Here is a 14,976-nt window from a genome sequence, read left to right on the forward strand (position 1 = left end):
GAAAATACTATAGGACGTGAATGTTATATGAAGTCACAGTTAAAAATATCCCCCATTAACTTGGGACATATATATTCCCTTGAGATATTTTCAGGTTACACTATGGGATGGAATCTATATTACCTTCACTTGATCCAATAGACATTAACATTTACCAAAGAAAATATAATTGTAATTCCAAAAGATCGTCACCTTTCCATATTGAATTTGCTCAGGAACTTTTAAGGTAACTAAATGGCATGATTTGTACATCAGATAGGCCTTCAAAACTGCAGCCAGCAGGCCAGAAACTGCAATGATGTTGCTGTTCTTCTGTGGCTAATGTGCCAATGATGGCTGATTTTTTTAATGATTGCATCGCGCTGCTATGACTTTTAAAGCTTGAGCAACCGTTTTTCACCGATAATCCATCTGGTTAGCTGGCTTGGATCGACAGCTAGAGCTTTATATGACTTGGGGAAAATCCCGAGATCAGCACCAGCTTGGTCATACTCCTTGACAGCGGCTTCCATTTCTGTTTCAACAGCAGTATCTTCTATGCAATCAACCATGTTCACACTAAGAATATTGGTGTAATATTTTTCTTGTTCGAGATCGTTCTGAAAGGGTTCCCCTGAAGGTACCTGAAAAGTCCAATGAACTACAGACGATGAGGCAAGGAAATGAATGCAGACAACACAGCACATCGTATAGTGACATTGTTCGACTAAAAAGAGCATCCATAATTGTCCAAACTCTCCGTCCATGCACTCAATGAACCAACAGATGAAGGATACAATATCATACCTGAATAAGTTCAGCGTAGTGCCGATAAATCTCACCGCTTTCATTTTGATCACCCAACAACGTACCACCACACCAACCATTGGTCTCATCCACGGTAGTCATTGCTAAATATCTAAAAATATAAGATGGACTTTCTAAACGAGTTGACACCACACAAAAAAATAAATATGGAAAGAAAAAGAATGAAAGAAAATACAAGGTATTACCGTTGGAAAACATCTTCTTCATCACTCTCAACAACAGGACAAAATAGATTAAGTTCACATAATCCATCTTTTCTCTCATCACGAGCTCCCCCATTTTCAAATTGATGAGATGCCGGTTTTGGTGCAGAGCTACTATCATCGTATTTTCTCTGGCCAAAAAGCCAGTTTGGACTTTTGAGCTGTATTTCACTGCAACAGACATTTTGGTCATTTCTGAGTTCAATAGCAACTCAAGAGTGAAATGTATCTTCCACAAAAGGCAGATGCATAAGTACCAAATTAGACATGATTCCAATCATTCTTTCACAGTCTCAAGCCGAAACAGAGAATAATATATTGGTAGAATAATAAATTAACAAGTGTCAATGGAGTATAGTGCTTGGAAATGTAAATGTATAGGATATTAAGCTAACGAAATAATGCACTTAAAAAGCATCGAAAGTTCCAGTTAGTTAATTTCCTCCAAAATGATCCAAAAGTAAGAAGTTCTTAGTTCAAGAAGATGCTTACGCAGCATCAGGTGCCACACCAAAGCCCCCTGATTTTTGATCTAGCTCGCTACAGAGCCGTACATTCTTGATTGAACTGCATGTTCTCTCAATCAATTTATCAAATGATGTCAACTTCAAACGTGAGAAGTCTTCACGGCAAGCTGGAATCGGGGTCAGAGGAATTGTGGCTCTCAAAGGTTTGGCATCTTCCAAAGGACTATAGCTTAGCATCAGCAGAAGATATATCAAAGCACAGATCACATGGGAAAAGGAAACTGCGAAGGCATTGTAATTGATCTGCTACTGATTAAAATGGTTTTAGCTTTCATGACCACACAATATTTTTAGAGTTGCTCGCCAGTTCTTCCAAATGCCCTTTGTGGGAATAAAATCACTTGAATAAAGCTAGTTGATGACATCTCAGGTAAAGAATAAATGTTTCGTAAGACATCCACTTGACTGAATAAGATCATTTGAATTAACTCAGAATCATATAAGAAGCATGTGATGCAACATTCTGTGGCCAACAAATTCTGAACCACTTCACCTATTGTACAAAAATCTCTCAACCACTTTGTGTGTTCAACAAATAATAAGAACGGAAACTCAGAATGCCATGGATAAGTTAAAATTTTAAATGAAACTACCGCATATGAAACAGCAATCATCAAAGCACAACTTTCACCATCCCTTTCACTCTTTCCTGTACGTGGTATTAATCACAACTTGGTTTCCAACATATGATTAAGCTTATTCGCAGAACAAAATTTAGAAGAACAGACATAAGAAGAAAAAGAAAATTTGACAACCAGATAGACTATATTTATGTCTTGGCCTCCTAGTTTAGCATGAATAATAGCCATGTTGCATTTGCGACTATTTAGACTCTACCTTTCAGGCATGAGATCATCTAAAATTCCAGAAACATGAAGGTAATAATCTGAATCCAATTCCCAAAGGGCGGGTTTTCCTTCTTGCGGTTGAAAATAACCCAAAAATCTGCACAGTTCATTAAACAGGCTTAGAAACGACACAAAGCAGAAAACTCATTCAAACAAAGGAATTCCACAACTTTGATCAGATCTTAAAAAGTAGTAACACCAAGGCACAACAAGAGACCTCACAAGAGTTCTATAGTTGAAAGTTCCTCCAAAATAAAGGCAAGACAATAAAGGCAGCTGAAAGATGTAGAAGGGGCTTGACTTACAAATTTATTGCATCCTGCTTTTCACCATCTGTGTAAGCATTGCTGTAATATCGCTTTATAGATTTCAGAAATTCCCTAGACTGAGTTGTAGCTTTCCACTTCCCCTGCCTCTCTGGGAACACCTATATTTTGTAAGAGACACCATTTAATCAAACTGTTTACAATCACAAGGAACAGAACGGCAACTAAAGAGTACACATAAGTTGGCGTTTGACTGGAAGGCATACAATGTTGTGAGCTGCCGAGCCTCCATATTGCTGCGCCAAGGCATCACCCATGCTCTGGTACATATCCATGAGAGCAGCGGCAATGCTGCTATCAGGATCAACTTTTTGATTGTCCGTCATGCCCAACGCATGAAGTTGGCGACCTAAAGCCGCTAATCCATAAGCATATTGGGCAACATTCGTACGATCCAAGCAGTCAATGCAGTTTGTCCGCAGAACTCCACTCTGATATTGTGATCCTGCATAGCCATTAGTCTCTTTCCTACTCTGTTGACTAGTTTCAGACTCCCTGTCTTGTTTGATCAAGGACGTCAAAGAATCGGTGCTGCTACTAATCCTTGAAAGATCTCCAGGGGTGACCCTTAAATCTCTAAGAGAAGAATCCCTGCAAAAGACATACTAGTGTTGCACAAAAGCTTAGAGACAATATAAAGGGAGGCACCATCCCTCCCCTCCACGTCAGATTAAGAAACTGAAGCAAAATGCATGATGGTTGGTTGAAACAACGAAAGTAAACAACTATAAAAACCGAGAAAGTTTCTCTTTTTTAATCGTCACAACAAAAGATAATATTTAAATTTAGCACTCATGTTTAGATGAAAGTCAACTATTATTACACATGCTGGAAGTGCTAAAATCTTGACTGTGGGTTATCCATAAAATTCATTATAGAAGAAACAAAAATATGGGAAAAAAAATTGTTATTACATAAAATACATGTTCCACTGTCTTCAACAATAGAAATAAATAGAGAGAAGGTGGGTAGACAGCATACATCCATACACCTAGGAAACAAAAATCAAAAAGTGAAGTTGACCAGCTGTTAAAAGGAAAGTGTAAAAATATTTCGTTATGCATACGGTTACAAGCCACTTAACTAATGACTCACAAGTTTGCAGTTAGTTTTTGCTCTTTCGTTTGTGGTGTCTCATGCATCACATAAAAATAAAATTCATCATTGAAAAATCCTAAAAAAAATTATTCAGCTGCTGTAGTTCCTGGATGGAATGCTAAAAAATAATTTAAAAACCATAGAGTAGGATATCAATAAAACCAAAGCAAGAACATCACTCAGATTATCCACATAGAAATAACGAGATACTTGGTTGAAAAGGCCTTACAATGTGAAAATCACCGGTATAATAATTAAAACTTGTGAAATAATACCTGCCAGTGCTGGTTCTAGAAAGTGGGACAGCCTTTCTTTTTGTAACCAAAGGCTTTCCACTGTAATAAAATCCCGTCAAATCAAGTGCTTCACTTGCAACACCACCCAAAACAGCCAACACATTGGCAGACTTGCTGGAAAAATATAAAAGACTACGTATCAGCAGAGAAGAGAGATGACATGTGGTGCATACAACAGAAATACCCATATACCTCTTTGCAAACTTGTGAAAGTCCCAGTGGATAAATTTGAGATGATTTTCTTCAGTAAGAATCTGGTTAAGATACCCCACAGCATTAGCAAACTCACGCCTTAGCATCATTTCTCGTGGTCTTTTCTCAACTGTCTGAAATTGAATTCATGCATATAAGAAAGAGCGAGCTACAAATGGCAACGGAACATTACATAAAAAAAACATTAGATTTCAGCTTCCAGCTATTCTAGTAAATGATGCAACTCTTAGTCAGGAGATTCTTATGCTGAGTGGGTAATTGATTATCTAAGAAAACCACAGGTTCAAGAGAAACTGGGCATCAAAATCATCATCAAGAAGCCCATCAATTCACTAGTGGAAGCGGAATTCTGGCAATAATATTAAAGGAACCTGCCAAAGTTTACATAGTTTAGAAAGATATCGTGCAATATAAAATCAAATGGCATATCACACCAAGAGATAATAAGACCGTGTGCCTTCGTGCGTGATTCCCTGTTTTGATGATGAGATCAGTCAGAAAAAATTTATACGATGAGATTCAAATAACAGAGTGCTAACATAAAATTGCATCATGCAATTAAGAAAATAGAAAAGAAAAAAAAAAGATAATAAGCATCATGTAAATCCATAGCACTAAAAGAACTCGTAGGGTGGTTGCAGGGTTAGAGGACAGAGGATATATAGTTTCCGAAAGTCAAAAGAGGGAATCTGGTACAAACCTTTATGAGATTAAGAACTATAATCGGATTGCCATATCTCTCTGCCAGGTCTTCAAAATGCTGTTTGGTAGCCTCATATGTAGGATCATATCGTTGTACTTCATATTAAAAAACCAAAAATTATCTAGAATCTAAATACGAACAAACAGACAAGGAGTCTACGTCTAGATAGCCTATACACAAAATAAATAAAAAAACATCAAATTCAATCTCACTCACATATGATATCAGGCTTTGGACTGAACCTTGAAGCTTCTTGAGACCAAAAAAGAGGAATGGAACCCCTCATCTGTATAACAGAACTCATTTTTCCTTTACATGACCCAGCTTCTTCATCAAGGACGATTTGCTCCGTTTCAACATCATTTGCTACACGCCCATGATCATTAACCCCACGCTTTAAATAACTGCAGCCAGTACAACAGAAGAGGATTTTAATCCCTAAAGATAAGGGATTTAACTGACTGAAAACGGAAGGTCTTGATTTCCAACAGTTTCCATATTGCACCTTTAACTTTCTCATATGTGGATTAAACAATAATTTAAGCTACTTTTCATTTAATAAATAATCAGTTCTTATAAGCATAACTTCATTTGTAACCATTATAACACTATATCCCGAAGACTCGGAGTTTAGTAATGAATATCATTGAAACAAGTCTGCTACACAGGTTTCGGATATGCTGCTGGATCCAACATTATTCTCCAAGAAAAATAAGTACAGAGAGTGTTAGACGAGCAAAGAAATATGGCACTTATGCCAAGCATGCAACGGAAAATAAAGATGGAAAGAAAAATGTAGACAAACTAGCCTTTTAGTGATACATTTAGAAAAAAGCTAACCGTGTCCCTGCAAAATGGCGTGAACGTCTCGAAACCAGAGAAACACAAATATCTCGTCCAAAAATTGATAGTCTAACCTACAATTCAAGTGATTTAGAAAATCAATCAAGAAGATTGTATATAAAAAAATGATAACTTATTCTACCATACAAATAAAATAAAAAGAAAAGTTTGTCCAATTTTCCTCCAGTATAGGACAAGGTATATCCAAAACTGAAATCCAAAAATTAGTGAATGAAGTCATGAAAGAAATTAGAATAATAGGATAGGCACCTTAGTTACACTCCTTGTTCTTTGCTACGGATATATTGATCCACACTTTATAATACATTATTTTTGGATTTTAGCTCATTTTTATATAAAATTACGAACAAAATGTTGAAAATATTTGTGAGTATTTTCTTATAATTTCAAATTATAGTTTGGATGATGTATGATTTTTTTAAGAAAAATAATGTTACAACTATATCAAACATATTAGTAATTTCTACGAATGACGTATGAATTTCGGAAAGTGGTTAGATGTGATAGTTATGGGTAAGTATAAATTTATCATTGGTTTTTATGATATTTTTTATTATATGAAAAAATATTGTTTTTGTGAGTTGACATGAGTATTTTTGTAAAATTCAATCGGTGACTTGATGTCACCGAACTGGACCACTAAAAGTCTCACACTTGATATATATAAGAGAAATGATAAAATAAATAAATATAAATAAAAAGACGCAGGAAGCATAAAGTGAATTTATGGTGGTAATGAGATCAACATAGCAGAGAAACATAGATGTGATCACATTTAATGACGACATATCTTATGAGCAGGAAAGGGCCAAAAACATTAAAACATAAAAAGTAAATATGCCACCTGTTTGAAATGTCCATGAACCAGAGCTATGGTCCAGATGGTATTCTTGCATCTTAATCGAATCGCTTGTGTTAGAAAAGCATTCCAAACAAACATGTTTTCATATGGCATCCCTTCTTCTCCTGTTGATGACACATTTTTCTGCAAACTTTGCATTATAGAATATGTATAGCTATAGAAAAAATCTTTTGTCAAATCGACACTGGATAAAAGCTTCTTGTACCTGCAAAAAATGAAACAAATTTTATCTATGAAAAATGTATAAATATTGCCTTTAAATCAATCGGTAATAGACATGCACCTACTGGTATTTTTTCATGGATAATTTATGAAATCCTTCGTATATTTTCCCCAATAAACCATAGGCAAAGGGACTAAGCGGCGAGAAATTTGTCCATGGAGAGGTGAAATGGGTGTTTTGCTCCAATATATATTGAAGACAATTGATACTAAACAGATCATTCTTGTCCAAAATTGAACCAAACAACATGCACAAATTGATATTTTGGTTAAAAAAGATTAATCGATTTTCTCCCAAGATCATATAAATAAATAAAATCTAAATCTCAATCTAAAAAACCCCACTTGGCATAAGAAGAAGTTAATGATGGATGTTCGTATGATGATAACCACACTAAAAGGGATCATGGGTCCGATGACAGGAGACTGGTAAATAAAATCATAAGGCAACTCTGCCCAATACCACTATGTCAAAAAATCCTATATAATGCATTAGTGTGTGATTAAATAGAGAAGTTACCGCAACTCCGTTTTTGAATGAGCAACATCAGTTTGAACTGAAACATGTGGAATGGTAATTATTTGGCTCTCATCTATACCATATATAGCATGGCCACAGATACATCCAATCTGCCGACGCTTTGTCACCAGTATCAGATAATATGATTCCAAGAATTTAATGCAGCCTTAAAACACCAAAAAGGATGAAACCACAATGTAAGAATATACTAGGGCACAAAGCAACCATTCTATTCCAACATCAGAAATACATTTGATAAAATTGAACTTCTATAAGAGCTTTATTATCTAGACTTACCAACAATGCCATATACCTTGGCAACAAAATTTAACCCTCCAGTGGCACGATTTCCCTCAGCAATCCTTTGGAGCAAGCTCTTGACTTCTTGAGGAGGATAAACCACGGGGTCTTCACTAATATTCAAATCCGAGGGCTCCATTCTATCAATCTTTAGCACCCGAAAAAATCTCTTGTTCCTACCACTTCCAATCAAGTAAAACCTCTGAAAAGAATTGAAGGAAACGTCAGACCGCATTAAAAAGCTACCATTAGCCGTAGATATTGTTTTTTACGTTCATACATTCCAATCCTTCTGATCAGAAAAGGGGCCATATCCCGTATGACATAAAACTTTGTCAATTGCGTTTTAAAAGTTTAAACAAAATTATCAAACAAAATGGAGCTCTAAAATTCAAATTTTCAAATTATACTCGCACAAAATTTGAATGAGATTATTTTCAATTCTAAGGCTTCAACTATTTGTATCCAAGTACAATGTGTGTTCACCTCGGAGATCGTATAGAGCACTTCCTAAGCAGCGCAATTAGCAATTAGCAAGTCAATGCAACAAAACAGAGCAATAAAATTCTCGATCACCCAAATTTCAATCAAATCAATCTTATTAAATATCGAATGAAAAATAGAGGAAATTAAAACCGATAAAATATACACCCCTGATATATACCAAAAAATTAATGACCAAATTATGCACTGTCAAATGTCAAGCAGAACAATTCTAGTACGCCATCCATTTTCTTAAGAGAAATAAAAGAACAACAGCGGAAACAAAAAGAAAAAGAAAACTTCTGAATAGAACGTCAGCCATCACTTTCATAACAAAAAGAAACCTCAACGGTCAAATTCGCTAGCTTCAACTTCTACCAGGGAGAAACTGATCGGCACGAATAAAAAAAATTCAAAACTTGATCACGAATCCACTATACACATACTATTAGCGGAAAAAAAATCCTTCCCCTAAAACATTACCGCGCGAGTTTCGTACAGTCGGAATTTCTCCAGAGAATACGAGTGCGGATCGGGCGTGATTTCCGGATCATTGTGCTCAAGAATTTTCATAGAATTAGGCACGGATTGCGTCTGAAGGTTCGCGGAATTTGATTTCACAGTCTCGGGTCTAGCCATTTTGAACTCATCCAAGCGAAAAGGATCTTCCCACTGATAACTGACTGAATTAAAACAAAATTGAAGGGAATTACAACAGGTCCTTCGTTTAGGCAAAACCTTGTGCCCTTACAGCTTTCCTCCTTTCCGCCATTTTTGCCTCTTCTCTTCCACCTTCCCAGCTGTCAACTAAATCGGTCTGCAAGAAGAAACGCACCGTATAAATCGCACTTCCCCAACACGTTTATAAAAGAACTTTAAAAATTATTCCGTACTTGAATATATATCAAAGTTATTTTTTTATTCCTAATAGATTAATTGCTACTTCTTGAGTTTTTTTGTTCCTTTCAAAGTAATATTTTATATTAGCAATTGAATTTCTTTTCGGATACAATCTTCTATCTCTTTTTAATTTTACTTATTTCATTTGGCATAAATATGCATATATTTAATTGTTTTTAAAAATTAATAAAATACTAAATTAAAAATAAAGAGACAACTACAACCAAATACTATCTTTAACGAGATACGACTAATTTATTGAATGTGATATAGCATATCCAAATTATATATCTAATATTACGAGCACGATGGGCGGGCTGTATATAAAAACTATAGATATATATATATAAACAAGAAAGAAGATGGGCTCAAACGTCTAGAGAATCTCTAGAAAAGCCCATAATCTGAATGGGGTTTGTCCACCAGCTCTTCTGTCTTGTAACAAACGAGTATGATTTGTACAGCATAAGGTCTTTATTTTATATATACATGTACAAACAAAATGGTTGAAAAAAAGCGCATATATAACTTTCTTCACTTTTCTAAGTGAAAAATCAACGTCGAAGATCATTTAATTTTTTTGTTGTGATTAATTTTTAAAGCCAATCAATCAGCTTTCTCATGCTATATTATTACACCATTCCAAGTAAATATACAAGAAAATAAATAAAATTTAAATTTCCCAAATATATATTGTATTTATACAAAAAAAAAAAAATTATTCAGCCAACCAAAAAGCTCATTAGCATCGATTACTTTCAAAATATTTATACATATGATTTCATCATAATAATTAAAGGGTCATAAAAAAATATATATGAGATTGATCAATCCATTCATAATGATAAAAATAATATTTTGTATGAGTCGAGTCGAGATGGAGATCCATCTAACACAATTGATCCGTGATTTACCAGAGTTTTTTAATTAAAGAGATATTTACAACTTGCAAGAACTTGGTGAGAACAAATACTTATGTTTATTTGATCCGGATGTATTATTAAAACCTATAAAAATTTCATAAATGCGGTGACGTCGTTATTTAAGGATAAATTTTAACTATATATATATCATTGTTATTTCAACTTATAAACTACACGCAAATGTAAATGTTTTGACGATAACAAACAATTTTCGGCGAAGAGATTAATTTTAGTTTGAACAAGGTAAGCTTTGCAGCATTAAAATGACTTACACATCAAATAAATTGATTGGGTGCAATTACACTTTCATCATTTAATAGGGTAGATAAACCAACCATATGGCAGTTATATAATGACAATCAACTTTATATTTTGTTGGTAATGTGCATTATGAGTTTGTGAAGAAATACCTATTTCTTACATATTTCATTCATTTGAGTAAAACAAGAAATTTGATTTACCATAAAAGCGGGATTATAAGGACAAAAAAAAAAATTACAATCGAATTAAGCGAGTTTTTTTCCTGGAAATTATAAAGAATGGCCTCATTGTGTATCCAAAAAAAAAAGAGATTACTATTTTAAAAGGTTCACATACATTATTCTTTTTAAAATCCGAGATTTACTGTTTGCATAAAAAATATTGTCAAACCGTCTTACCAATCAATTTTGTGAAACTGATTTCTGACTCGACCCAACTCATAAAAACTATTTTTTTTTTTGCCAAATATATTATTTTTCGTTATAAATATGTACATGATCAACCTATCATATATATATATATATATATAAATTCAAAATTTTCGACAACATAATATGTAGTTGGTGATACGTGGTTAATGATGACAAAATAGCGACTTTGCCCATATCCGAGACCCTCCCCATTTGACAAATCCGGCGGGTCCAATTTCATAAGTTTTAGATTTTATTCAATACACAATTAAAAAATATTAAAAATGAATAAATAATTAAATTTACTTTCCAAATTTATATTAGTAAATATTTAAGAGGGAAAAAAATTATTATCACCAATTAAAATATATGACAAAAGAGAAGTTGTAATAATATTTTTAATATTAAGAATATCATAATAGATATATTTTTTCAATCCTATATTATTATAAACTAAAATTATGGATTAATATAGTCACGATGGAATATAATAAAAAAACATAAATAGATTATCGATGATAATATTATATATAGAGATATATAATGACGAAGCAGATCCGAGAAAAGTCCGCGTAATCACACGACCCTCCGAACCGCTTGTCCGGGTTTAACATGGCCCGTTACCATCCTCCCCATACAGGGCTCCATATCCCCAACGTAAACACCACAGAAAAACGAGGAACCTAAAAGCTCAGCGATCACAAAAGTGAAAAGATGTAGCAGCTTACCAACACGGAGTTCAACCAAGTAATAATCCAAACACATCAAGATTTAGTCCAAAGTTCGAACAACAATTAGAGAGTGGTGGGTCCGTCCCATGATGTGCTCTGCTAAATGTTTTAGGCTCACTTCCAGTCGGAAAATTTAACAACGCGTAATTATACATCTCTGTCAAAATTTACTCAGTACAAAATTATATTTTATAAGGAAATGTAATGTGATTATTAAAATAAAAAAGGCCTATTCATGTGTTAAAAGTGTACCAACCTACCAAATCCCACCTCTCCACTAAATACCTGGCGTTCTCACCAACTTGGTCAAACGCCCTTTCCCCTCCCTGGCTCCCTCTTTCTTGCGTTGATCAATTATCGTTTTTTTTTTTTTTTCTTACCATACAAATACAAGTTACTCTTTCTTTTTGAGTCTCATAATCATCCAATATATATACGCATCTTTCCCCACCTCTTTCCCATTCAATCAACCATCAGCACTTGCGAGAGAAAAAGAGAAAAAAGATCAACAGGAAACAAGGGGTTGTGGTGTTCTTCATATTTTTTCCAAGGACAAAAAAAAGGCAGACGCTTTACGAATATTAATGGGGCGTTCCCCTTGCTGTGAAAAAGCTCACACCAACAAAGGTGCTTGGACTAAAGAAGAAGACCAGCGCCTTATTAATTACATCCGCGCTCATGGTGAAGGATGCTGGCGTTCACTCCCAAAAGCTGCAGGTGCAACCCTCTCCCCATCAAGATTTTGTGGAGGAAATTTTTTGTTCCTTGAATTTGAAGCTAGTACTGAGAACTTGTTCTATTTTATGGTGTGTGTGTGTGTGTAGGACTGCTCAGGTGTGGCAAGAGTTGCAGATTGAGATGGATAAATTATTTGAGGCCTGATTTGAAGAGAGGTAATTTCAGCGAAGAAGAAGATGAGATCATTATCAAACTTCACAGTTTGCTGGGAAATAAGTATGTATGCCTTTTAATTTATGATTATTTTTTTCCCTTTCATTTATGTATTCTTGGTTTGGACCATAAAGATTTTGATTTTTATCCCATGAATATGATGGGAATTTTAGTTGGACCGGATGGGTAATTCTATTATTAGCAGTAAAAGGAAAATCTTGGTTTAGTTTATAAAAGAAAATAAATATCGTATTTCCCCATGGTCGACTGCTATGGAAGTGAAATTAGAAAACAGGGTAAAGAATTCAAGAATCAATCAATTTATTAAATAACGGAATCAAGAATTTTCTTCTGTTAATTACTTCTATGAAAGTAAGAGATTTCTAACATTTTAGCTGGCTATTTGTGTTTTCCTTCAACAGATGGTCTTTGATTGCTGGAAGATTACCTGGAAGGACAGATAATGAGATCAAGAATTACTGGAACACACACATTAAACGCAAACTTATGAGCAGTGGCATCGACCCTCAAACCCATCGTCCACTCAATTCCACCGCCACGACCGTCGCCGCCGCCTCAAGCACTTGCCTAGACTTCAGAAAATCCGCTCCAATTAATGAACCCGCCGAGAATATTGTTTACAAGCCAGTGACAGACGACTCGTCATCTGTCGATGATACCAGATGCAACAGCAGCACGACAGAGGAGTCTCAGCCCCCTCCGCCGCCACTCCCACTTCAGGTGGAAACCGCCGCAGATGCTGTGGACCTAGAGCTGTCCATAGGACTTTTTCCTTCTCGGTCCAGCTATAGAAAGAGTGAATCTTTTAACTTATCATCAGCCGAATCCAAGGCTTTCCACGACTTCCTGCGGCCACCAACGGTGGTGGCGACGCCGAGGTCCGCTGCGGTGGTGACGCAAGCCATGTGCTTATGCTGGCAGTTGGGATTTCAGAAGGGTCAGTCGTGTAGTAATTGCCAATCTTATGGCCTAGACAGACCTCGCTGACGCTCTCATTCAATTTGTGTGTTTAGGTTTAGTAATTAATTCTCCTAATATTAAAATCAATTATTTTTCTCATTTCTCGACTTCCATGTACTTTGCATACTAAAAAGGAGATTTAATTTTGTCTACTACAATATACTAATAATAATAATAATAATAATAATATATGTATATATGGGGACTAGCTCTGTTCCGACATTCTAAAATTTGAGATTTAATAAACCATCTTACTTGATTTATTATGGTCTATGTACAAATGGATACAGGATATACAACTTAATCTCGACTCAAATTTGATATTTTGGTGTTGGATGATCTGTTAAGTTATAGACGAACTTTGAGTGTTAACTCTTCTTTATGTTGTAAATTTGCGTTCATATACAATGCTGATATGATTAACAAATTGCAAATGTAATGATGTTCTTAAAGAAATAATAAAATTGAAACATTGTGAATTATTATTAAGACCAACGGATGGTGCGTATATGATGCGTATGTAATGTGTATAGTGTATTTGTATTTTAATTAATAAAGTATAGATGTATTTTTGTGTTCACTTAAAAATAGTATTGTAAAAGTAAATTAAATTCGGTGTTATCAACTTGGACTAAATTGGTTTTTACACGGTTGAAGATTAATTAATAGCGAGTGAATGACGTACACATGATGTAAATGTAAAATAATTATTATTATATACGAATCACGATTACGATCATTAATAGAGTAAATTGATTTATAAAATTTTGTTATATTTTTAAATTTTTATTTAGATATGGATAATATAATTATATTAAATATGTAATTTGTATAAAGAATCATGTGTTAATTTTTGAATTTTTAAAATCGAATAAATATTGTGAATATGAGTAAATTATATGAAAATTAACATTTATTTAAATGAACATAGTATTTTCGTACAAATTAATTGATATTACAAAGTCGGACCACTAAAGGCCTCAATCTTTATATATATACAATAGTGAACGGCACACCCATGATGCGTGTATAGAATAATGATTATTACGTATATGAATCATGATCATTAATAAATCAAGTTGATTCAAAAAAAATTTATTATAATTTTTAATCATTATTTAGATAAAAAATAATGTGATTATTTAAACATGTGAGAGCGAGTCTATACTCCTCGGAGAGTACTTCTCTCCCTATCCTAATACTATTAAGTAACTCGTGTGGATCTCTCACATTATTATGAAACTTGACATATATGTTAATCGAAAAGCTAATATTTAACCATATATCATAGGAGGAGAAATATTACATGCTAGCACATAATAATTCAATATGTGATTTGCATAATCACATATGATTTAAATTTTTTTGTAAAGTGAATTAAATATTATATTTATAAATAGATTATATAAAAAATGATATTTATCTAAATAAATATTATATTTTAAATAGAAATCAATTGATATTATAAAATTCAGTCCACTAAAGATATATAGTTTTGTGCATATATAAGTACAGAAGTATAGATAAATAGATGAGAGATTTATGTGAGATGAGAACATAAGTTATCAATTATTATTTTTTGAATAATTCATATGTTTTGAGATGAT

General features: G+C 34.0%; 2 protein-coding genes across 3 annotated transcripts; one reads left to right on the forward strand and one right to left on the reverse strand.

The window, feature by feature from the left end:
* Positions 1-140: 140 nt before the first annotated feature.
* Positions 141-9,108, reverse strand: LOC142532173 (phosphatidylinositol-3-phosphatase SAC1-like). Of its 2 annotated transcripts, none has more exons than XM_075638436.1 (16): positions 8,756-9,108; positions 7,787-7,991; positions 7,490-7,655; positions 6,730-6,952; positions 5,862-5,938; positions 5,238-5,425; positions 5,019-5,116; positions 4,298-4,431; positions 4,085-4,219; positions 2,918-3,302; positions 2,691-2,812; positions 2,375-2,482; positions 1,503-1,700; positions 993-1,181; positions 787-898; positions 141-623 (listed from the first exon to the last, which is right to left on the reverse strand). In XM_075638436.1, the coding sequence occupies exons 1-16, from the start codon at positions 8,909-8,911 to the stop codon at positions 375-377; spliced, it is 2,745 nt and encodes a 914-aa protein (XP_075494551.1). In that variant the 5' UTR covers positions 8,912-9,108; the 3' UTR covers positions 141-374. The 2 variants fall into 2 exon arrangements, with proteins under 2 accessions (XP_075494551.1, XP_075494550.1); XM_075638435.1 differs by having other exon boundaries at positions 1,503-1,706.
* Positions 9,109-11,848: 2,740 nt separating this feature from the next.
* Positions 11,849-13,522, forward strand: LOC142533624 (myb-related protein 330-like). The gene is made up of 3 exons (XM_075640450.1): positions 11,849-12,214; positions 12,322-12,451; positions 12,811-13,522. The coding sequence occupies exons 1-3, from the start codon at positions 12,082-12,084 to the stop codon at positions 13,394-13,396; spliced, it is 849 nt and encodes a 282-aa protein (XP_075496565.1). The 5' UTR covers positions 11,849-12,081; the 3' UTR covers positions 13,397-13,522.
* The last annotated feature ends 1,454 nt before the right edge of the window (positions 13,523-14,976 follow it).

This window comes from Primulina tabacum, chromosome 18 (assembly GCF_025594145.1).
Source record: "Primulina tabacum isolate GXHZ01 chromosome 18, ASM2559414v2, whole genome shotgun sequence".
Lineage (NCBI taxonomy): Eukaryota > Viridiplantae > Streptophyta > Magnoliopsida > Lamiales > Gesneriaceae > Primulina > Primulina tabacum.